The sequence below is a fragment of the Odocoileus virginianus genome, chromosome 29 (genome assembly GCF_023699985.2).
Source record: "Odocoileus virginianus isolate 20LAN1187 ecotype Illinois chromosome 29, Ovbor_1.2, whole genome shotgun sequence".
NCBI classification, from domain to species: domain Eukaryota; kingdom Metazoa; phylum Chordata; class Mammalia; order Artiodactyla; family Cervidae; genus Odocoileus; species Odocoileus virginianus.
The window spans coordinates 2,685,826-2,711,979 of record NC_069702.1 but is presented as its reverse complement, the minus strand read 5'-3'; the positions used below and the strand labels follow the sequence as shown (position 1 = coordinate 2,711,979).

General features: G+C 33.5%; 1 protein-coding gene across 1 annotated transcript in view; it reads left to right on the top strand.

Annotated features, from left to right (window-relative positions):
* The window catches only part of CHIC2 (cysteine rich hydrophobic domain 2), a 53,986-nt gene extending 28,207 nt beyond the window's left edge, over positions 1 to 25,779 (top strand). Inside the window, exons 2-6 of the mRNA XM_020911332.2 lie at positions 66 to 120; positions 262 to 417; positions 21,896 to 21,952; positions 22,119 to 22,178; positions 25,425 to 25,779. Coding sequence (XP_020766991.1) covers positions 66 to 120; positions 262 to 417; positions 21,896 to 21,952; positions 22,119 to 22,178; positions 25,425 to 25,475 — 379 coding nt within the window. The 3' untranslated portion in view covers positions 25,476 to 25,779. The remainder of the gene's footprint in view (positions 1 to 65; positions 121 to 261; positions 418 to 21,895; positions 21,953 to 22,118; positions 22,179 to 25,424) is intronic.
* Positions 25,780 to 26,154: the final 375 nt, after the last annotated feature.

The window sequence follows — 26,154 nt, the reverse complement described above, 5'->3', positions numbered from 1 at the left end:
TACATGGTCTATTTTTTGCAACAGTGGCATATAATAACATATTTTTCTCTTTTTTTTAAAAATAGATTTGGACTGAGCAACAAATTTGAATCAGAATTCCCCTCTTCATTAACTGGAAAAGTGAGTGTCAATTATTTAGACATTATTTATATACCTCAAAAATAGTCTTTTCCTAATAAATTAGAAGAAAATTTATGTTAAAGAGACTTGTTTATTGACATTAATATTTCAGTATTGTTATTTCTTAAAATTTTTCTTTAGGTAGCTCCTGAAGAATTTAAAGCCAGCATCAACAGAGTTAACAGTTGTCTTAAGAAGAACCTTCCTGTTAATGTACGTTGGCTACTTTGTGGCTGCCTTTGTTGCTGCTGCACTTTAGGTTGCAGTATGTGGCCAGTTATTTGCCTCAGTAAAAGAGTAAGTTGAATTATATATTTTAATTTAAATTTAGAAATAGACAAGCGAAATCTTGCACTGTCTAGTTTTTATTTTTTGTATTGAATGAGTCACTCTTCTGAATAATATACAAAAATAATTTGATCCAGTAGAGAAGTGATTGATTGACCATATACTGCTATATTCAATAGCCATCTAAAAATAATTTTTATGATGTAAGACATTACGTTAGAGTAGAGTACAGCCTTATCTATATATCCATTGATGGTGGTAATTGGAAATTTGTATTAAGGTCTGCCACTTATTTCTGTGGCCACCTCGAATGTATTTCCTAACCTCTTTAAACTTTAGTTGACATATCTGTAAAATGGCAATATTTACTTCCCTACTGAATAGGACTCTTGTAAGGATGAAATAGTGTTTGTAAAGGTTTTAGCTGAGTAGTTCAAAGTAAGTCTAATAAATATTGATTAATAGCAGTATTACTGATCTATAAGATAGTACCTCAGAAAAAAATGGCAACAATGCTTGTTTGTTAAAATTATGGAAAATTTGATTTTCTCTTTTTATTGAAAGAATTTTTGTTGCTGTTATTTTACAAGTTTCCTGTGATGAAATAGTAATCTTATAATCTGAAAAAAATGATCTGATGGTGGTAGTGGTTTAGTTGCTAAGTTGTGTACGGCTCTTGCGACCCCATGGACTGTAACCCTCCAGGCTCCTCTGTCTGTGGGATTTTCCAGGCAAGAATGCTGGAGTAGGTAGCCGTTCTGTCTCCAAGGAATCTTCCTGACCTGGGAATCAAACCCAGGTCTCCTGCAGTGCAGATGGATTCTTTACTGACTGAGCCACCAGGGAAGGCAAACAGATGCCCTGAAGACTGATAGTTTTGACCGCTTATAATAAAAATTTCCAAAATGTGGGTAGAGGTATGGCAAATTAGTACAGATTGAATGTTACATTTTTTTGTTATAAAGCTTTAAAAAATTATGGTAATTATATGTATAAAAATGAAATACATTGGAAGTGAATGAATATTTTGTGTGGCTACATTTCATTTTGTCATCAAATAATAATAAGAAATATAGAAAAGCAAATTTTTTTTGTCCTTTTTTGTCTTACAAAATAAGATGTATATTCTACTGGAAAAGGTTTTTAACTAGTGCATTTTATTGATAGGAAGTAGATACTGCCTTGTAATAGAATTGCTATTGTAATATTTAATTTTTTATAGTCCAAGAATATTTCTTTTCTCCCCCCATATAGTACTCACCAGATCATCCTCCTACCATAGGTTAAAAGAAAACAATCTGGTTTTTCCTGCGTGCACAGTTGAGTTTGTGGCTCTTGCAGTTAGATCTCCTTGCTCCCTCCTCCTGTTCGGGCGTTTCCCATGCTTGCGTGACTGCTGTTAACTTCCTTGCTTGGTTGGTTGCTGTTATTTAACCCCAGGAATTAAAGAGTATTATTGCTATAGAAACCTTTGAAACAGTTATTTTTTTTTAATGAATAAACAAGATATTGTAATGTGTGCACAGTGTAGGATTTAGAAAACAAAAAGAAACTTCCTACCCTTCTCCATGCATTCTTAGTAACAAGATCATATTTTGGATGCTTTCACTGAATTTTTTCTTATTTGAGACATAAGGTAGATTGACTTTTTTAGGTTATTTCAGTCTGTAGTTTCAGAAAGTACATTTCATTCAACTATGTATTATTACCTCTGAAGTCTTTCTTGTATATATGTTTACGATTTAATTTTATATGGACTCTGCTGTCCACTAGGTATAAACAAATAATGATTACTGGTTAAAAAACTGTTTCCCTGTCATGGGTATAAGCTGTTACATAATTGGAGAGAGGGACCCTTCTTGTATATATGAAGGGTATTAGAGGCCCTGAAAAAAGGGATGCTTTGTCAGATGGGGGTGGGATTTAAAGCAGGGATTTTTAACCTTTTATTTATTATTTTATTTGCCCTTTTCGTCTTACAAAATAAGACAAAGTAAGCTATAAAGTATTATAAATAAGACCACATGGTATTACACTCAAGATGGATCCGTAGAAATCAATAGAACAGAACCAATAATGTAGAAATCTGAGAAGCATTCTCTTGTATGGATATATTACAATTTGTTTATCCATTTACCAATTGAAGGACATCCTTTGTGAGGTATTTAACTTGCAAATATATTTTTCTAGTCTGTAATTGTTTTTTCTAATGTCTTTGGCAGAGCAAAAATTTTTTATTTTGATTAAGTCCAGTATATTAATCTTTAAAAAATTGTGTGTTTGTCATCATATCTGAGAATTCTTTGCCTAAATTAGGGTCACATTTTTCTCCTATGATCTTTTCTGTGTTTTATGACCCATTTTGAATCCGTATTTGCATGTATGTGAGATACAGGTCAAAATTCATTTTTTACATATGACTTCAAGTTTTCCAGGTGATTTGTTGAAAAAAGTATCCTTTTCCCATGAATTGCCATTGTGTATTGTCAAAAGTCAGTCAACCATATTTATGTGGATCTGTTTCTGGACTCTGTTCTATTCTATTGATTTTTATGTGTCTATCCTGATTTTAATACCATGTACCATGTGGTCTCATTTGTAATACTTTATAGCTTTATAGTATGTGTATTTGCTATAGTACTATTTGTTGTTTAGTTGCTAAGTCAAGTCTGACTCTTGCACCCGCATGGACTGTAGCACGTCAGGCTCCTTTGTCCATGGGATTTCCCAGGCAAGAATACTGGAGTAGATTGCTATTTCCCTCTATCTTCCCAACCCGGGGATTGAACCTGAGTCTCCTGAACTCTCAGGCAGATCCTTTACCATGGAGCCACCAGGGAAGCCCTGCTATAGTACTGTATTACTACCATAAAACTATAAAGTATTATAAACAACACATGTGTGTGTGTGTGTGTGTGTGTGTGTGTGTGTAGTTTAGTGCCTCATAGCTTTACAGTAAGTATTGAAATCAGGTAGGACAAGTCTTTCTTCTAAACTTCGTTCTTCTGTTTCAAGATTGTTTTGGCTATTCTATTTTCATTTTCCACACAGATTTTAGAATCAGATTGTCTTTTAAAAGTTACAGTTTGGATTGGATTGAAATTATAAATCAGTTTGGAGAAAATTGACATCTTTAATAAGTCTTCAAAACCAGGGATGTGTTATACCTCTTCATTTATTTAGATCTTTGATTTCTTTTTCATCAATATTTTCTATTTTTTTGTGTAGAATACGGATCATGCACATATTTTATTAGCTTTATGTGTATATGTCTCTTTGTTTTTGATGCTATTAATGGTATTTTAAAAATTTTGATTTCCAGTTGTTCATTGCCAGACATAAAAAATGTAGTTGATTTTTGTATATTGGCATTGTGTCCTATGACCTTACTGCATTTCAGGAATATTTTTATAGATTCTATGGGATTTTCTACATAGATAACCATGTTGTTTTATTTCTTGTTTTCTAATCTGTATGCCTTTTATTTCTTTTTCTCTCTTTTTTCATTGGGTAGAATTTCCAGTAAAATATTGAATAGGAGTGATGTACGTGGACTCCTTTAAGTCCTAATTTTTTTCTATTTTTCTGTTTTTAATTTCATTGATTTTTTTGCTCTTATTTTTACTACTACTTCTTCCTTGCTTTGGATTTAATTTTTTTATTTCTAAGTGCAGTGACTAGAGTCTCCAGAAAGTCTTTGACTGAAATAGTGAGAACAGGGACTTCCCTGGTGGCACAGTGGATGGGAATCTGCCTGCCAGTGCCAGGGCACAGCTTCCACCCCTGGTCCGGGAAGATTCTGCCTGCCTCGGGGCCTCTACGCCCGCGTGCCGCAGCTCCTGAGCCGGTGTGCTGCGGCTGCTGAAGCCCCCACGCCTAGGCCTGTGCTCTTCACAAGAGAACCCCCTGCAGTGAGAAGCCTGATTCACCACAACTAAGAGGAGCCCCCCTTGGTGCAACTAGAGAAAGTCCCCGTGAAGCAACAAAGATCCAGCAGAGCCACAGATTTTTTAAAAAAGAAAAAAAAAAGTAATGAGAATAGATGTCCTTGTCTTATTGCTGATATTAGGGGGAATGTAGTCACATTTTTATCATTCCATATCATATTATGGGGCTTTGTCATATGAGGAAGTTTTATTCTACTGCTTTGTGGAGAGTTTGCATCAGGAATAGATGTTGGATTTTGTCAGATACCTTTTTTGCTTCTTTAGAGTGGTTATATAGTTTTTTATTTTTAGTTTAAAAATATGTGGAATTGACTGAAATTTTAGACTTCAGGTTTGTTTAGAAGTCCTCTGTCTGCTCATGAGAGTTATTTTTCTGTAGTCTTCTTTTCTCATAATACCTGATTTTGGCATTAGGGTAGTGATAGCTCACAAAATGAGTTGTGAAGTGTTCTCTCCTCTTCAGTTTTCTGAAAGAGTTTGTTCAGAAAATGCAGTATTTCTTTCTTGAGTTTTAGGAGAATTCACCAGTGAAGCCATCTGGACCTGTAATTTTCTTTGTTGGAATTATTTAAACTACAAATTCAGTTTCTTTAATATATATGGAACTTTTCAGGTTACCTACTTTATCTTCATTGAGCCTCATAGTTTCTATTTTTCAAGGGATTTGTCTATTTTATTTGAGTTGTTGAATTTTCATACAGTTCATAATATTCATTATTCTTTTACTACTTGTAAAATCTCTAGTAATATAACTGCTTAATTCCTAAAATTGTTAATTTATTCCTTGTTCTCTTTTTTTTTCCTGACCAATCTGGCTAGTGGTTTATTAGTTTTGTTACTTTCAGAGATCAACTTTTGATTTTATTGTTTCTATCAAGTTAATGTTTAATATTTCGTAGGTTCCACTCTAACGTTTATTCTTTCTTCTTCTTACTCTGAATTTGTTTTGCTAGTTTTTTTTTAAAAGTTGGAATCAAAGGTCATTGATTTGAGACCTTTTGATAGTTAATGTTAAAATTTTTCTTCCTGAGTACTGCTTTAGCTGTATTGCCCAAATTTGGTATGTTGTGTTTTAATTTTCATTCAATTTCTTTTACTTTCATATTTCTCTTTTGGTTTTTTTCTACAACCAATGCACTATTTAGAAGTATTTTATTTAGCTTCCAGATAGTTGGAGGGCTTTTATAGAGATCTTTCTGTTGCCAGTTTTTAATTTCATTGTGGTTTGATAATACTTTGTATGTTTTTAATCCTTTTAAATTTTTTAAGATTTATTTTATTACCCAGAATATGAACTACCTAGGTAAATGATCCTTGTGCACTTGAAAATAATGTGTTTTCATCTTCCTTTGGGTGGAGTGGTGTGCTTTAATTCAATTAGATTAAATTGGTTAGTAATGTCAGATCTTCTATAGTCTTACTGAATTTCTGTGTAGTACTGTTAGTTATCAAGACAGGGATATTGAACTCTATGACTGTAATTATGTAACTGCAGATTTATCTATTTATTCTTACTGTTTTTTTGACATTGTAATTAGGTACATAAGTTTCAGATTTTTGTGTCTACTCCGTGAATTGACCTCTTTATCATTATGGCATTGACCTTCTTTTTCTCCACGATATACCTTTTTCTAGTTTTAATATTGTCATTCCAACTTTTTTTTGATTAATGTTAGCATGGCATATCTTTTTCCTTCTTTTACTTTTAACTTAGTTGTGCCATTATTTAAAATTTGCTTCTTATAGGCACTGTTAGGTCTTGATTTTTTTTTTTATTCAGTTTTTATTCAGTCTGACACTATCTTTTAATTAGAAGTTTTGCACCATATACATTTATTGTAATTATCAATTTGGCTAAATTTAGGTCTTTCATTTTGCTATTTGTTTTCTTTTCTCCCAATCAATTCTTGGTTTCCATTTTCAGCCTTCTTAAATTTTTTAAATAATAATTTATCAAAGTGAAATTCACATAATAAAAATTAACCATTATTAAGTGAACAGTTTAGAGACTCCCTGGTGGTCTAATGGTCAAGACTCTGCACTTCCAGTAATTCTCTGGTGTCGAGTGGTTAGGGCTTCATGCTTCCACTGCAGGGAAATGGGCTCAATTCCTGATCGGGGAACTAAGATCCCACATGCCTTGTAATGTGGCTCCCCCTTCCACTCCCCCAAAAAGAATAAAGTAAATAATTCAGTGGCATTTTGTACATTCACAGTGCTGTGCAACTATCACCTCTGTCTAGTTCTAAAACATTTTCACCACTCAAAAGTAAAATCCTTTACCCACTGAGCCTTTTCTTCCCATTGTCTTTTCCCTCCAGCTAACACAGTGTGTGTTCTGTCTCTATGGATTTATTTATTCTGGTTATTTCACGTAAGTGAAATCATACAGCATATGACCTTTTGTATCTGGCTTCTTTCACTTGGCGTAATGTTTTTAAGGTTCCTCCATGTTGTAATAGGTTTCAATTCTTCATTCTTTTTTATGATTGAGTAATATTCCTTTATATACACCATGTGTCCGACTCTTTGCAACCCCGTGGACTGTAGCCTGCCAGGCTCATGGGGATTCTCCAGGCAAGAATACTGGAATGGGTTGCCATGCCCTCCTTCAGGGTATTTTCCCAACCCAGGGATCGAACCCAGGTCTACTGCATTGCAGGCAGATTCTTTACCAGCTGAGTTACCAGGGATACACCATCATAATTTGTTTATCCATTCATCCGTTGATGGACCTTCAGATTTTTTCTGCCCAAAAGGTGACTAGTGCTACTGTTATGGATATGGTTGTATATGTATTTGTTTGATACTATTTTTCAGTTCTTTTGGGTATATACCTAGGAGGGTGCTTAACTTCTTGAGTATCCATAGCAGTATTTGATCTAGGGCTAATCACTGGTAAGGCAAGATCTTTCTGGCTATTCTACTCAGTAGCTTGTTAATTGTGATGTTCCCTAGTCCGGCTAGTGGGAAAGGCTTTGTGCTGTGTCTTTGTCAGTCTCTGTGCTGAGTCTTTGGACATTCTTACCGAGCATCCTCTCTAGTGACTCATTGCTCTCCCTTTGCTAGCTCCCCTACCAGCACGCACCGCTCAGCAGTCACCTTAATACTCAGTAAGGACTGTCTGCATGCAGATCTCTGGAGTTCTCTGAAACACTTTCCTCTTTGGTACTCTGTTCTGTGGCTTCAGGTTGCCTTGGTTTCTCAAATTCTCAACTCTGTCTCCTTAACTCAGAGTTGCCAGGCTTTGTTTAGGCTGTCCTTCCATTTGCTGTGGCCTGGAAGCTCTCTGACATCAATAGTCTTGCTTTTTGGGTTTTTATTTGTTTGTTTGTTTTGGTAGTCTCAGGCCAGAGGGTAAATCTGGTGGCTGTTGCTGCATCTTTGCTGAAAATCAAAGTCTGAATGTCCTAAAAGCATTTTTGACTAATAAGTACTGTGCTTGGGATTGAAAGATTTATATTAATGCTATATTGAAAGAGCATGTAATCTGTTTGGAGAACTGGCTAGGTGAGCACAGAAATAGTTCAAGTTTATAAGTACTTGTTATGTTTTTCATGAAGTAGCTCTAATAACAAAAGACAATAAATATATGTCCTAGAAATATGAAGTAGCCACCTGCAATAACAGTATTTTTGAAGTCTTGTGTTATATCTCAGACACTCATTTGAATTTTACATTCTATTATATAATATTTATTTGTTTTAATAGAAAATGTTTAAAATGACTTACTGAATAATGTTGATACTCTTAGAGTATAAACATATCTGTCTTATGAAATTGCTGATTCTAGCTGCCATTAGTTTAAGCTATTGGAGAAGGAAATGGCAACCCACTCCAGTATTCTTGCCTGGAGAATCCCAGGGATGGAGGAGCCTGGGGGACTACAGTCCACGGGTGCTCAAAGAGTCAGACAACTGAGGGACTAAGCACTTTAAGCTGTTAGTATGCCATTCTCTGAAAGTTACTTTTTCATTAATTCAGTTAATTATTTCTAAAGCCACACTGTGGGCTTGGTATTGCTTCAGATGACGTTAAGAGGTTATGTGTTTACTCTTGTGGACTTAAAAAATAGACAAAAAGGCAGTGAGGTAATTACAAATAGTGATAAATGCTTGAAAGAATGCAACAGGACACCTCAGCCTTTTGGTAGTTCTTAGTGTGAGTCTGAGGAGCTTACAAGCAGGTACAATGCTTCAGCTTCATTAAATAGATTTTATGACATTTACTTTGCAAAAGCTTATTTTTGTTAATACTTTTGTTTATACTTTGCTTCTTGATTGTGCCTTAATTGTAGTATTATAGTTTTGAAAATTGATGTCTAAGTAAGTGAACTCTTTATGACTTTTTTGCTTTTAGCATGGCTCATTTATTGAGGAAAAAGTTTCATTATTTTACTGTACATTGTTACAGTGTTTTTTGTTTTCCATCTTAAAGTAACTATTAGTTTCAGTCTTTTGAGATTTTGCATATATATACATATATATATGATGTACATATATAATATCCCAACTTTAGTGATTTTATGGACTTTGTTTATATGTATGCTCAGCCATTGTCCTTTCTGATTGAAGAACTCTTAAGTTTTAGAATGTTTATATACAGACTTCTTAATCTTGGGAGTTGTTGTACTTTTTTTAAGTGCTTTAACTTTCTCTTACCTATAAGGAATAAAGTTGCGTGGCTTTCTGAAAGTGTTCTCAATATGAATTTGTTGTACATAGTGTGTATTTCCATTCCCTTTATACTCTTCTGTATTTAGACCTGTATCAGGGAATCATTTCTTTAGGAATAGGGAAGTAGGCTGCAACATGTGGTAGCTGGGACCTGCACTTTGATGCTAGAAAGAACTGGTTTGGAAAGTGGCACTTATTCTGAACATTGATCAGTTCCCATTCTCTAAACCTCAGTTTTTACCTCTCTAAGATGAGGTTAATCTCTTCCTTGCAGTATTGTTTTAAAAATAAGAGCAAGTACCTTAGTTTAGTTTTTTGGCTATAGTATTTGCTTAGTGAATGGCTGTTGCTACTAAAATCATGTTATTATTGTTCTTCCAGGGTCTGTCTTTGTAACCACTGCATCACCAGTGCCTCTCACAGTGCTGTCATCTGTTTTGTGTTTGATAAATGTTTGCTGAATCAATGTACCTTTTGGCTTTTGAAATTCTTGAGTAGTAAGATCATAACATTTCAGAAGACATAGTCCTCACTATTCAAAACAAGATTCCTAAGAAAATGAAAGCGTTTTGTCTTCTAGAGTAAATAACAGACATTTTTTTCCTGCAGGGGCAGTGTGATAAAGTACAAAAGATAGTAAATCACTGTTTGAAGCTGAATGACTTTGAGTCACTTAAAACCTCTCTGAGGCTGAAGTTTCACCACCTTACTCCCTACTTTATTTTTCTCTTAATCTCAGGAGAGGAAAGGCTGACTGATCTCTCTAGGTACTCTCTAGTCCTGAAAATCTATAATTCTTTGAAAACTGAGCTGTGTAAGTCAACAAAAACATCCTTATTTTCAAACTCTTAAGTAAAGAAGTTCTCAATATTGATTTTTATTTCCGATCTAAAGATTGACATTTTAGTAAAATATTTTCTTTATTTTTAAATTTTTTAAAACTTATTTTTTTAAATTGATGGATAATTGCTTTACAGAATTTTGTTGTTTTCTGTCATTAGTTTTTTGGTCCTAGTTTTTCTTTTTTGGCTTCTGAGGTTGGTTTGTTTGTTTTTTGATAATTTGCTATTTAGTTTTGAAATGTAGATGAGATACAAGTCTTTTTTTTTAATCAAGCTTTATTTCTTTTAAGTTGTAATGTGCTTAGATTTACTTCTAAATGTCTTTTCTCTCGACCTCAAATTTAGTTATTCAATAATAGTGAGTTACTTTAATTGGGGTATGGTAGGAGTAGAAAATCCAAATGGAAGAGGTTAGGACTCAAGGGTTTTAAGTGAGAATGCAGCCTTGTAATATTTAAAGAAATTCAAGAGAAAGTGAGCCTGGGAGAATCATAACCAGAAAGCTGCAAATATTTGTGTGTATGAGGAACTTGGAGTTTACTTGCTCAGTTATAGCAGCAATATTAAAAGTTACCTAAAATTTTTAGAACTCTAATTTATTCTGTGTTTGGGATTTGAGCAATTATATTCACTTACTCTGAATCATTAGATGAGAATTGCAGTGAACATTTAGATGAAAAATTAGAAAGATGCTTCTAACATGTTGCAGATAATGAAAGCAAAACAAACTTAAAAGCATCATAATGAAATTTTAGAGAAGGAGGGGATCTTGAAAAGTTTCTGGTAAACAGATGGTGAACTAAATGTATTCTTATGACATTATTATAGACTGAAGGTTTAGGAAAACCAGTGCTAACTTTTTTTAAAAAAGAATGCTATCCAATTGCTTTATTTCTATAAATACAGCATATTTATTAGGATATTCATATGTTCAAAATAAGTATGCACCTGTGACACAATCATTACAATAAACAATGCCATAAACCTAACCATTGCCTCTAGTAATTCACTCCTTTCCTCCCTCTTTTTTTGTATGTGTAGCTATGATGAGAACATTTAACATAAGATCTACCCCATGCATTCTTTTCCCCCCAGCTTTATTGCCCCAGTGGCTCAGCTGTAAAGAATCCGCCTGCAACACACTAGCCGTAGGAGATGTGGGTTCGATCCCTGGGTTGGGAAGATCCCCTGAAGGAGGGCATGGTGACCCACTCACTCCAGTATTCTTGCCTGGAGAATCCCATAGACAGAGGAGCCCTGTGGGCCACAGTTCATAGGGTTGCAAGGAGTCGGACACAATTGAAACGGCTTAGCAGGCATGCACATGCACACACAATTGACACATAACACTATGTAAGTTTAAGGTGTACAACATTGTATCAATTGATATAACATTGATACAACATTGATACAATGTATAATTGATACAATTTTGATACACATATATATTGCAAAACCCATATGTTCTCTTTTAATCTTTACAAAAGTCTATGTGGTAAATATCGTGGTAACATCTAATAACTAATTATTGAATGTTCACTGTACACCAGGGAATGAGTTAATCAGCTTACCTGTACTGTGTCATTCAGTCTTCCCCAAATCCCAAGAGTAGACATTCATGTTATTCTTGTTTTAAGGATGAGAAAACTGAAAGCTCAGATCAAACTGAGATCCCACTGTCCACAAAGCTAGGCCATAGTTAGAACCTTAGGCTTAAAGCTCCAGATCTCGTACTTTTTTTCCCACTCTTTGATAAGGATACAAAATCAGTTATTTTTTTATGCTTTATTACAGTTTTTTATATCAGGAAGCCAGGGCTATTTTAGAGGCTTTGAAGGAACTTAAAAGATCATTATTTCACATAATAGGAAATTCAGGTCCATAGATTGTCGATAATAATTTACCTAAGTTTATCCAGTTGATTTATAAATGGTAGTAATGTTCAAGCATTTAATATCATCTTTTGCAATACTTTCAGTTTTTTGGCAGATTTAACTTTCCTGTTATTTTTTTCCTAATAGTTAAACAAATTTGTATTTCTTGAAAATACAAACTCACAGTAAAGGAAGGAGGCCATAAAAGAAATAAAGATGCAAGAAAACAGTGTATTTTAATCAGATTTTATACTAAGTTTCAGTTGGACAAATGAGAATTGATATATTGCTTTTGCTTCTGTTTTACTTTTATAAAAACAAAAAATCAGTATCCCTGTATTTGAAAAATTGATAATTTAGGTTCTTGCTTCCTAATAAATAAGTACATATTATTTCTGATAAAGTTTTTATTGTTTCTAATATTATACCCTTCCTTAAAACTTGTATATTCACTCTTAGATTGAGAATGTCATGTAGTGAGTTAATGCATTGTAGAAGGGACAGGAGCTCTCACTGAAGGTAGAGTTGGGTTTTCTGTATCTAATGCTAGATACTCAGTTTGCAGTTTTTTGCCTTAATTCCTCCCATATTATCATGATAAAGAAATAGGTTTAACCTCTTTCAAATCTTACTTCAGTGGGAAAGATTTCATGTAATGAAATGTGGGAAAGGGATCTCATGTAAAAATGTTATGACCAGAATATATTTATTGCTGTTTCATTTTAAAAAATACTTTAGGGTTGAAACTTGAAAAACATTCTTACATAAACTAAATTACTACCATTAGTGTAAATGACACTGATTATTTGTTTTTAGTTGAAGGGAGACCCTGATGCTGGGAAAGATTGAAGGCAAAAGGAGAAGGGGGCAACAGAGACGAGATGGTTAGATAGCATTACCAACTCAGGAGACATGAATTGGAGCAAACTCTGGGAGATAGGAGAGGACAGAGGAGCCTGGCATGCTGCAGTCCATGGGGTCACAAAGAGTTGGACACAACTTACCAACTGAACAACAACAACTAATAAAACTTGTTAAGGCTTCCCTGGTGACTCAGTGGTAAAGGATCTGCCTGCCAATGCAGGAGACATGCGTTCAGTCCCTAGGTTGGGATGATCCCCTGGAGAAGAAGATGGCAACCCTCCCCAGTATTCTTGCCTGGGAAATCCCATGGACAGAAGAGCCAGATGCGCTACAGTTCATGGGGTTGCAAAAGAGCCGGACACAATTCAGTGACTAAACAGTAACAACGTGTTATTAATTTCTCATTATAAAGGAGGATAATGCAAAAAAGCAAACTTTGATTCTTAAATGTGCAGAGATAGCACTGGGACTTTAAAGATGTGCTAGACTTCTCTAAAATGTGTTTTGCTGAGAGCTGACCGACATTCAGTTCTTTCTGAATATTTAGGACATAGTATTGATGTGGTGATTTGTAGAAAGCTTTGCTCATCTTCCTCAGTGTCCGGTCTGTTCTTACCCTACGCAATGAGTTCTTAATTTCAGACACTATTTTTCAGTTCTACAAGGTACATTTGGTGTTTTTATAGTGTAGTCCTCTTTTGAAATTCTTCACTTTTTCCCCCATTTTGTCCATTTTCTACTATAATTGAACATACTAATCATAGTTAATTTAAATTCCTGTCAACTAACACCAGTACTTGGATTATCTCTGGATTTGTTTCTGTGGGTTTTTTCTTTGGATTATTGGACATATTTTCCTGGTTCTTAAAGTTTTAATTTTATGTTAGATATTATAAATAGAGTGAAGTAGAACTTCCAGAAGAAATCTTCAAAACCAAGGGCCCCATCTGTCCTCTTTCAGGCAGATCAGTTCAGTTCAGTCACTCAGTAGTGCCGACTCTTCGTGACCCCATGGACGGCAGGCTTCCCTGTCCATCATTGACTCCCGGAACTTGTTACAAACTCCTGTGCATTGAGTCGGTGATGCCATCCAACCATCTCATCCTCTGTCATCCCCTTCTCCTCCTGCCTTCAGTCTTTCCCAGCATCAGGGTCTTTTCTGATGAGTCATTCCCTTGCATTGGGTGGCCAAGGTATTGTAGTTTCAGTTTCAGCATCAGTCCTTCCAATGAATATTCAAGACTGATTTGATCTCCTTGCATTCCAAGGGTCTCACAAAAGTCTTCTCCAACACCACAGTTCAAAAGCATCAATTCAGGCAGAAAGGGTGAGGAGAAATGATCACTTTGATCTAATCAGAGATTGAGCTAGGTTGGACTGGTAAGTCAATACCTAGTTTTCTGTTTCTTGTTTATGGCCCTTCTAGACTTTTGATTGAGGCCTAGCGGGTCTTTACCTCATTTCCTCAGAAAGTTGTATGTATCCTTTGGATATTTTGAGTTTAGATTTTATGCATGTTCTAGTGTTTTCAGGAGTATACCAATTTTGAGTTTGTTGCCGATCCTCCTCCCTGTGGCAGAATTTGTCTCCTAAGTACTGAGAGACTCTGAGTAATCTTTTTCTGCCTGTTTGTCTTGGTCCCCCACCCTTCTATGCCACCCCAGAAGTCAGTAATGTCTTTTGGGAATGTCTCTTGCATTTTAGGGTATATCTAATTTCCAGTCCACTGAGCCAGGCTGTGCAATCTGTCAAAGCTCTTTTGATTTCCTCTTTCCTTAGTAAGAGTCCCACTGGTTGTGCCAAACCTAATCTTTGGCTGATTTCTCTAAACAGCAAAGAAAGAAAATGGTTGGTACCTAATCATCAAATGATTTAGAAAGGGTGCTTTCCTTCTCTGGATTTTATTTCATCTAGGCCTTGTTGCTTCCCAGAATGTTCTGATGTTTTAAAAATAATGTGGGTTTTTTTTTTTTTTTTTGGTTTGTTTTTTGTTATTTCTTCAATTTATCCATTTCAAGTTTTGGTGTAAGTGTTGGCTTGATGTTCACATCCTACCCAGAAATGGAAGCCTCTAGTTACCTTGACTTTACATAAAGAATTGTGCTGTTCTTTGCATATTGGAAGGGAAAGAACAGTGTGATTATTATTATCTTGCTTTTTAATATTTTGTTTGAAATTTCTTCATATTTGGAATTAAAGAAATCATATTGTAAGGACATGGTATTCATTTTATGTTAGTGCCTTGAATGGAAGGATTTAAAATTGATTTCACTTAATTTAGATGCAAGTGAAAGTAGTTAATGCTTGCTGATCCCAGGTAGAAAGCATGTTCGGTTTGGAAATCTGAGTTTGAGTCTTATCATACCCTTATTGGTATGTGACCTTGGACAAACCATTAACTTTTGTAAATCTGTGTACTTAATCTATAAAATGATGATATACCTCAATTCATGTTTAGTTGCCCAAACAAGTTATAAACAAAAAATACATTTTGGATAAATCTCATTGAGACTTAAGAATAGAGTAGAATGAGTATTTCCTAGACCTCAGCTGGAGAAAATTTTAGTTTTAGATTAAGTTGGCTGTTCAAGGCCAATAGCTGAGTCAGTGGTTTAAAATACTTTGCATGTCATAGAGGTGTTATCCAACAAATTACAAATTCTTTACAAATTTGTAGCTTCAATGAATAATGGAGAGAGCATGTTACTGATGCTCTGGATGTTTCAAATCCCAGTTCCATCATTTCCTAGTGTGGCTTTAAGTTTCTTAACCCCACTAAGACACAGATTTCATATATAAAATAAAAGTTATACAAGCTGCCTTCTAGGTTTATTGTGAAGATTGATTGAGATAACAGGGAAAACAGTTAACATGGGGTCAGATCCAAAGTGAGGATCAACAGATATGATCCCTTACTCCTTTGTTTCTCCGATTGTCATTATAATCAGTCAGCAGTATTTTCCCCCTGCCTGCTGTGAGGTATTCTTCCTTGTGAGGTCATACAGCTTTTTAAAATCTCTGATAGTAATATGTTTGACTATTATATAGTCATATTATATATATTGTATATATTATATATATACAAGCTATATATATATTAGCTTAGTGAAATTCATTTGTCTTATGAACAGTTTTTCTAATTTTCTTCTGTCGTTTGAAACTCAGTTTTAGTTTTCTGAGATGTTATCAGTCTTTTCTGAAAAGTTATCGGAGACTTGTGGATAACCCTTTAAATTTGTGTGTAAAATTTTTATATATAGGTGCATAAATGCCTTTTTCATCAAATCCCGAAGTAGTCAGGGTAACCTTAAGAAGTCAAGAACCACTAGCCTAGTCATAAACTCTTGATGCTTAAAACTCTTGTGCTTAAAATTAATATTTGTAGGTCACTGCTCAGTGCTAAGTTAAAGGGAATTTTTGATACACAAAATATTTGCAGTTGTTTAGCTTATCTTCAGCTGAAAATAGTATTTTTAACAAACAGTATGAAAATGATTTTTTTGAATATACTTTGGTGGATATTTAGCTTCTCTAGATTACATAAAAGTTAATATTCACAAATTATTTTCATCTTTACATACCATACTTTTTATTTATTATGGTTTTTGAAACCTTTTATTTTGTATTGGGGTTTAGCCAGCTAACAGTGTTATGATAGTTTCAGGTGAACAGCAAAGGGACTCCGCCATATATATATATATATATATATGTATAAACCATGTATCCATTCTCCCCAAAACGCCCTCCCCTCCCGTATGTTTAACATAACGTTAAACAGAATTCTGTGTGCTTTACAGTAGATCCTTGTTGGTTATCCATTTTAAATATAGCAGTGTGTATATGTCAATCCTAAACTCCCTAACTATTCCTTCCTCTATCCTTACTCCCCCTCCCCCTAGCCATAAGTTCTTTCTCTAAGTCTGAATGTTCACATAAATTTTTTTGAACTACTTTTCAAGTCTTTATTGAATGTTTTTACAATATTGTTATGTTTTGGTTTTCTGGCTGAGAGGCATGTGGGATACTAGCTCCCTGACCAGGGATTGAGCCCACAACACCTGGATTGGAAGGTGAAGTCTTAGCACTGGACCACCAGGGAGTTCCTCCTCACATAAAATTTTTAAAAGGGGCGTTTAAGTACAGGAAGGGAAGTTTTTGAGGAATTTAATCATATTCTAGCTTGTCTTTTGGTGAATCTAGATTTTTCATGTATTATAATACTGAGATATGCCATTTAATTTTCTGTGTATTATTGCAATATAAAATTTATATTAATCCAGGACAGAGATAAATCAAGTAATTTTCTCTTAAGATAATTCATTTAAAATTTTGCATGCTTGCTTTCTAATGACATAACTAATAACATTTTTGTTTCACTTATTTTAATGATTTGAATTTGCACAGATGTCAAAAGATAAGTATAGTTCTTATTTGAAAAATCTTAAAAATTTAAAAAATTATGAATACATTCAAAGCATTATTCTAGTTAAAGCTTAATTAATGCATTATAAACTTAGGAGTTTAAAATTTGTTTTAAATAAGAAATTGAACATTTGAAATTGCACTCTGAGCTCTGTGATATGAATAAATCCTATTCAAAAAGCTTTAATTTTAAGTTTAAATAGTTGAACTTTTATAAATAGTTATTAGTGAGCTACTTACACATTTTGTTAAATATTTTAGCATCTTATTCTAAAGACTGATAAAAATGCTCTTTCTTTGGGGAAAATTCAGAGAAATTTTGTTACGGCTTCCACATTGAACATTTTTCCTTTGATTTTAAATACTTAAAAATCCATGAGGTTTCTATTGATCTTATCAGCAAGTTCTAGAAAACCAGTTCTTTGAAAAAAACATTTTTTCAAAGGATTATGAGTCAGTGAATAAATTGGTAATGAATATACTGTTATGGAAGAGTGGTAACAGTGGTAACAAAGTAGGGAAGTAATACAGGGAAAACTTTCTAAATGATTTGCTGTCCTGAAAGACTTATTTATATCTAATAGTGCATAATTCATTTTTGAGGAATAATAACATATTAATTAGTAAGTATAATATTTAGAAAAATTACGAAAATGTTTCTTCTCATAATAAATCAAATTTGAATTTTCAGAAAAATCCTAATTTTCAACTGCAGTAGCTTCCTATATCTGGGTGTTTCATATGTATTTTTCTATTGTAAGCTTACTTTGCTTCTTTGGAAATTGATAGGGATTTATCAACCTAATATTAATTGTTTATCAGTTGTTATTTAATTAGCCTTTTTGTGAATTATCCAGGCTGTTTACGTCTTTTGCATTTTTCATGGTTGATTTACTTCCACAATTCTACCAAAAATTTAAAAGGAACCAAATAGAAGCCAAAATTTCTAGCCTTCTATTATTATTGCTTGTTATTCAAGTTAAGTCTGTTTAAAAAGTCCATTTATAATTGAAATGATGTTTTTTAGTTTCTGTTATTTTTTACTTTAACGTTGCAGAATGGTTATATTAGAATTAGTTCACCAGTGAGAAAAATACAGTTAGCAAAGTGTTGAAATGAGGAAATGTGTGAAAAAAAAGTAAAGAGAGCTCTGTGAGGAGGGAGGGAGTTCAGAGTCCAAATGCTTAGAGCGGTCCTTTTTCCAACCAAGTTAGTTGACATGATGTTATTTTCATAAAAACCTTGTTTTGATTACATGGTGTGGATTGGTGGTCTTGGTCCTTTTAACTAAGGGTAAAAATCCACGATAAAATTAGATTTCTTGTTGATCATCTTTTGCAGAAGGACTGAGGATTCATTGGTTAAGAACCGCTAACCTGTCCTCTAGCCTCCAGGGCGTGAGCACTGAAAAGGATTAAGGCCCACTGTAGGGAAGCTTGCACTGAAGCCTGCACTGCCCTTTCCCCTGTTCTTTCAGTTAAATAGAAGGTTGTTCGTTCCCATGACTATCAATCTGGTGCTTTTCACAAGCACCAAATTCTTTTAAGAAAATTGATTATTTTTAGATCCACTGGCCTAGAACACTGAAAGATGATTTTTTTTTTTTTTTTTAGTCTTTTCTGTTGATAGACCCTGTACATACTGTTTTTTTCTGAGGCATACTAGTTTCCTTTAATTTATGTAGGTTTGGTGATCGATAGAAATACTTAAAAAAATCAAGGACAGGTTTTTATATGGTTAAGTTTGTTTGCTCAGTAATAATTATAGAGTTTGGCAGTGTTTAATCTTACATTTTGTTATAAATAGCTATCTGACAACCCTGTAGACATAAACTCTTTAACTTTTTTTTCTAGAGTACTCAGTAATAAGGTACTTCTTCTCATCTTTAAAGGCTTTTAAATATATTTTTATAAATGCTGGTGTCATTTTTTAAAATCTTTGCCAAATTGGTGTTGTATTTAATCATGAAAATATATTTTGATTTTGTTAACTGAAAATAATTGCAAAGTGTTAAACATTCTCAGTAGCTAAAGCTTCCTCCCCCCCCCCCCCATTTAATCTGAGCTTTTGTTGTTACTAGCAAATAATTTGTGACACAGTTTCTTTTTTTTTTTAATGACTGTTACAATCTATATACTTGTCATCTTAGTGTGCTAGAAATGTTCCACTCAGATCAAGAGTTCCTTTCTGGTTTTGTATGTTCTCACCTGCTCCTCACTGTAAATCATTGAGATGTCAAGTGCAATGATTAATTAAGCTGCACGTGCATGTGCTTTTTTTTTCACCTGTCAAGCAGGAAAGAAGTCTTATATCAATAGCAAGATTAGATGCTACAAATTCAGAGCTATTATTCCAGACTGTAAAGTGTATAAAAGTAGTTTGTATTTAGATGCTTATTTGGAATATGGCATGCCACCATTTGTTTGGTTTATAATTCTTAAATTTTGTAAGATACATAAAATCCTGTCATTAAACTTCCAGTTAGAAGCAAAGGATAAATTTGGCATTTCTACATAAATATTTTGGAATTTAAGGTTCATACTTTATACTTGTCTTTTATTCACATATGGGTAGTTGATTTGAGTTATTTAAAGTAAATATTTTAAATTTCTAAATTGATGTGTGTTTGTGTGTATGTATCATATACACCATGAGATCCATTCATAATGTTTGTTCTTGTTATAGTATGGGTTTAAATTTGTGATGAATGATTGTGGAAACTACACTTTTTTTCTGTGTGTAATGAGTATTTGCAGAATATAACGTTAAACTTTTAATTTTTATATATTAATATGAAACAACAGACTTGAAAGCTTGTTCTCCTCACTCTACTTCTTTCATACCCCCTGCCCCCTTTTTAAACATCAGCAAAAGTAAAACCTCAAATTGTATAGTAATCTTAATCTATTATTAAAAGGTCCTAGAAAGGAAGATTACAAGGTAGATTCAGGTTTTGAATCGGTTTTGCCATTGGTTTAGCAGCGGGTGGGCAGGCAGATGCCTGCTCAGAGTAGAACCTATTGCCATTTTTCACCATTGATAGAGTAGCCTTTCAGAGTCAATGAGCTCTGTCAATGTGAGCTTGTCAAGGCTACAACTTCATAGACCTGAGAGGCGGTTTGAGAGGTCAGCCCTTTTCAGGTTCGCTGTGATGCAAATGAACTTTAATGCTTAAACAACTATTGGAATTTTTATGTCTGCTCCTTGTTCTTTTTTCTTCACAAAGTCATTGACGAGACATTCAGTGCTTTTTAAATTGGAAGTTGCATTGTGCTAAAGACCTAGTACAGATTTACGGAGGGCTGAAAGCAGTTAGATCATGTTCTTTTCATGGTGCGATTAGAATCAAATCGATTTCCCTACAGCCTTCAGCATTCAGATGGCAATTTTAACAAAGCTTGGGGGCTAGACAAGGGACAAAACGACTGAACTGAATGTTAATTACACTCTGCAGCCTTATTTTCTTTTGATTTGGGGCTGACTGGCAACTAAATTAACAAAAAGTGTGACCATAACTGCTGCCCTATTTTCATTTAAAAGGAGAGCTGCCTCTAAAAGGCTATCTTTACAAAGAAACAAGTGAGGTCTGCTGATCATTGTTAACAAGGGCACTTTTTTTCCTTTAAAATTCTTGCCAAAAAAACTGTTCAAAAAAGTAATGTAATAAATTAGTCATTGGCATATTATTACCCAGGGAGTTAGTTGAGTTTCTGATTTTTATGACATAAGCTTGGAAAATGTAAGGCAGTAAGTGGTAGTTATGAATTATAATTGGCACCTCTGTGACTGTGGTGTGTCTTTAGCATGTTCCACATGTTAAAAGGTAATATGGTAACTAGATTATAGTAGATACTTTACATAGATATTAACCATTTTATTATGTAACATTAGAGTGTTCAAAATCAGCTTGACCATAACAATTTTTCACCTTGCTCATCTTTGTTTGATAGGCAGATTTTCATATTTGATGATTTTTACTTACTTAGTTGTGCCACATTAATGGAGCTGGATGCTTTTTTCCTTTCCTTGAAGGAAGCTGCAGCTGCAGCAAGTTGCATTTGCTTCTTGTGGCAACACTGTCCTGTTTGCACCTGCAGCTGTGTCAGTCTCATCCTGGCACCTGGCACCATGAATTATCCTCCTCTTTATTCCTCCTCAAGCAAGAAACATTTCATGCTGCATAGTGTGTACCGCAAAAATCAAGTGACCTTCACTATAAGTTTCTTAGTTGATTTCTTTAACAGGTAGTATTGAATAAAGTTTGATTTTCAAATAAAACCAATTTAATTTGATTGGATTAAATGCAGTTTTGCCTCTGAAAATCTTTGTGGAATAATAAATAAGCTTAGCTTTTAAATTTGGACATTATTTTTAAATATGATATAAAAATTACTTTGATTTGACACAGATTGATATTTTTTATTAACTTTTATTAATCATTTCCTTTTTTTAGACTAAAGACCCTTTTCATTTTGTTAATGTATAAATAGCTTTGTTTTAAAATATGTATTAAGGTATTATTATTACTACAAATATTAACAGAAATATTTTTGAAAGCAATGGGGATTTCAATTTGTATTTTTTGGTGGATAACATTAGCATTTTAGACTTAAATAAATCAGAGACTAGTAAGTTTGAAACAGTTAAAAAATACAGTGCTGAAAACCAAAACCATATCTTTGTCAAAACAGTACTATTTCTGTTCAGGCTACTGTTTATTGCTAGAATGTTGCTCGTGTTAGAGACCACTCTATACTCAGTCACTGTCTTATACCTCTTTCCTTTTCACACAAAAAACAGCTGCAAAACCAAGTTTTTCTAAAACCAGTCAAGAGTAAACTTTTTTCTCATTTGTCTTCTAGACACGAAGATCGATTGAGAAGTTATTAGAATGGGAAAACAATAGGTTATACCACAAGGTGAGTACCACAGGGAGCAGCTTCGTACTGTTGGGGTCTGAGCTGCACAGTATGGAAACAGATGCTTTTGTTGAACTAAAAATATGAAAGATGGACAAATGGGTTAGTCTGTGTGCTGCAATAAAATAGAGCTCATTTTTCTTCTTTTACTCTCCTACTTGTCTAGCTGTGCTTGCACTGGAGACTGAGCAAAAGGAAATGTGAAACGAATAACATGATGGAATATGTAAGTTAAAGGGCTGTTTTGTGAGTTTCTCTATTAAATGATCATTTATTTTGCTTCTGATCTTATTCTTTCCATGATTATTAATCAGCAAAGGTGTCAGAAGCTTAATCTCCTGAGTGCAAGGATTTTCTACGGTTCACAGATGCATGGTTTCATGTGCAAGACTGATTTATAAAGTTATGAATGACTTGAAAACAAGGCTTCACTGTGTTCTGAAAAATAATAAATTAATTGCCAAGATAAAATAGGCTGAACATGTGTTGATGGAGTGTGAAATTTTAGATGCTGTATAAAGAATAACCACAACTTTGGTTACGCAGCAAGTCAGATATGGCTTTATATAATGCTAATCAGGTTCCCAAGTATGGAAGAAAACCTTTCAGCCAAGCCGCTGGAGCTTAAGAAACCTTTAGCCTTTATAGATTTTAACTGCCCATACCTCAGTGGCCTTTAAAGAAACTTTCAAAGTGTTGTTGGAATATTATTCTGTAAAAATTATCTTAAAAGTAAACAGGAAATAAGATATTCCTCACCCTGTGTTTATTCTTTAAAAGATATCTAATGGGTATGTGTATACAGTGAATTTTAGAGCTTAGAATAGGATTTAATTTACCAACTACTTGATTTACTTGAAAATTTTTTCTCAGTTTGAAAAGTTCAGAATACTATAGAAAAAGTATGAATCTTTATTCTCCTTTGAGCCTGGGTGTTTTATGTTAAATATGAAAAGATTAATATATGAAAAGAAGAAGATCTGAGCACAGAGTTAAGTATCTAGCACATCATTTCTGACAGATTTTGTCTCTTCTTTGACATAGTATAGCCATCATATGTAGCGTGTGTGTGTGTGTGTGTGTGTATAAAAGATTAATGAAAACAGTGCCTGGGTACTGGAAATAGTTGGAAATTATCATAAAATCATTTTTCTCTATAGCATTTTCTCTTTCTTTTCGTTATCACACAATCAAATCCCATTTCTAGCCTTGAACATAAAAGATGTCTTTAAAATGCTTTTTTTCATAGAATAGCTCTATTCAGTTAACTAAATAATATATTTATCATTATCTATTATATCAAACATGTTAATTTATGATGGTAAAAAGGCACTTGATACTTTTGTATTATAATAAAAGCACATTCAAATAACTTGTTTTGAGATTGACCTATGAAAATACTAGGCTTGTATTTTCATCATAGATGAAAACTCACTGGTGAGAGAGTTTATGTATTTTGTGAGAAGGCATAGATATGTAAGTGATTTAAAGGATTTTGTGAAAAAAACATTTGCTGTATTTATAAACCCAAACACTCAGCTTATTAATAAAATAGAGGCTTTTACTTATTTATTTAGCACACTTCTAAATTTACTTTGGAAAGCAAAGCATAAAAGTATTCCCAATACTACTATTTCCAGATAGAACTATAAGATCATTCATTCATAAAATATGCTCATTCTATTTAATGTTTATTTTTATGATGTTCTAGTATTAATTAAAATAATTTAACCTTCCAAAACATTCTGAACTTATTTGCTCTGTAAAATATTGCTCTTACTGCTCTGTTAATTTGTCATTAATTTTTAGATAAACACTTTTGTACTAAAGCCATTATATTTTCTTACCATCATAGAAGGTATCTAGAAGAATAGTTTTTAAAAAACTTAAAAATTACTTTAAAATGTATTTCTCTTCAGTTTTCTTGGCGTGTGTGTGTTTGTATGTGTATTTATGACAGTTGAGTGGAGTAAAAACAATTTTAAAAACTCCCTAAAAATAGTTTTGCAAAGTTAAGATAGAAATAATCTGTATATCTGTTTGACTTCACATTTTCTTTAATTTACAGAAATTTCATTTGTTAGTTAAAGGGAAATATTTCTCCTTAATTATGTTTTGAATATTGGTGTAAATCTATGAAATACACCAAATTTTCTTTTATTCAGATATGGCAGAAGAAATGAGAGAAATGGTTAACTTCTGTGTATGGCTTCTGAAGGGAAAAAGTTTGTAGGATATAGTCTTTTAAAACTAGTAATAATTCTGATAGTCAAAGATGTCTTTTACTATTCATTGTGCAATATATAATGGAAAATATAATTTAGTCATCAAATTTTAGAGCTACAAAGAATCTTGCCATCTCTCCAGTCCTTTCATTTTATAGGTGAGGAAACAGAAACTGAGGGCTCTAGCTCAAATACAGAAGCTGGGTAGGAAGCTAGTGAACATTTTATAGGCAAATAGCAGGTCAGGAGCACAGGGGCACCGAATGATGAGTCAGCTAGGGGAGCAGTATACTGGAGCCGTGTATGGAAATACCTTCTTTATTGAGACAGGCCAAAAATCAGGAGAACTAAAGAGTGAAAATGAAGATTTGTGGCTCAGATGGTTAAATGTAGAAAAGTATCCAAACCTAGAGGTCATATCAAGACAGTTTCTAAAAAGACAGGAGTTCCTCAGACTGGAAACTGTTCAAATTGAATAATTTTTTGTTTAGCATCCATTCCATGCAGAGTTCAAACAACAGGGAAAATTGATTATAATTTAAGACAGTCCCAAGTTTGGAATAAAAATTAGCTCTGGTCAACTTGTGTCTTTCTGTGTTACTGTGTTATGTTTTTTGATTGATTTTCATTTAGTTTCCTAGTGAAAAGTCCTTTGGAACAGATATTAGCCTTTAATTTTGCTAGCCTAACCTTTAATTCTGCTAACCTGAAAAGAAAAGAATGTTCTTAAAATATTAAGAGAGAGAGGACCAACACTTTGTCTAGAGATCACATGTCCTGGTACAGTAAAATGAGAACAGCTCTAGAACCTAAAGACCCATGGAACTAGGCTGTAAATAAAAGGGAGAAAGCCTGTGGAGCTGAATATTAGGGTCAGCTGCAGCCACCATAGGGGAGTAGAAAGGTCAAGGCTTTGGAGTTAAGACAGTCTTTTGTTCATATACTAACTCCATAATCTATGGTGTTATACTTCTCAAATCATCAGGTTTCTCATCTGTAAAGTGAGTATGATAATACTTGCCTCAGAGAGAATTGTCGGGATTAAATAGATGCATATAGTATGAAATACTTGGTATGTAGTTAGCTCTCAGTGAATGCTAGCTCCCTTTTCTCATTCATTCATGCATGCGTTCTCCTGTTTGTCAGAGGCACTATAAAAATTGTTTTAAGTATTGAAATATAACTGAAGTTTTTTTAAGATAAAATTTTAAAGAAATCCTTTTAAAACTTGTTTTCTCCTCTTACAGGTCATCCTCATAGAATTTTTACCAAAGACACCGATTTTTCGACCAGATTAGCATTTACTTTATTTATAGAGACTTTCCAAGTATGTTGTCTTTCCAATGGTGCCTTGCTTGGTGCTCTCCTGGTGGTGACATAACATTGGTTCTACAGAATCGTGTGGTGTTTTTTTCTGTTTTTTTTTTTTTGTTAAATAACCGCATGTTCTAAGTGTGCATTTTTGTCCAACTTTGCAACAGTTATTTCATACAGATGTTTAATACTTAAGTTATTGTGCTCTTTTCTGTTATGTATTCTGAATTTCAAGGATTACTTTTTTGTATTATCAAAAAAAAAATACATTTGAACTTAGCATAAAAAGTGGCCAGCTTTTTTATTTTACCACCAAGGTATACACAGTCCTTTATTTATTAATTCCTTAATATAGAAAAAGACCTTTGTAAGGCTCTACTTATCTATTATTCTAGCAAGCACACTCTGTATTATTTCTCTTGCTTTTTAAATTTATTGTCATTATTTTAAAATAGTGTTTTCTTTCATAGCTTTTTGAACCATAACATATTCCTTCTCATACAATTCCTAATGCTATGTTTACAGCAGAAATATCTGTAACATTATAAAGACCTGTCAAAAAGTTTTGAAAGTATTTCTGTCTTCAAAAGTCGTAAGGCAGGATTAAATTATTTTCATTAGAATAGACAAATCAGTGAATGGTATGCATGCATCTAATGTTTA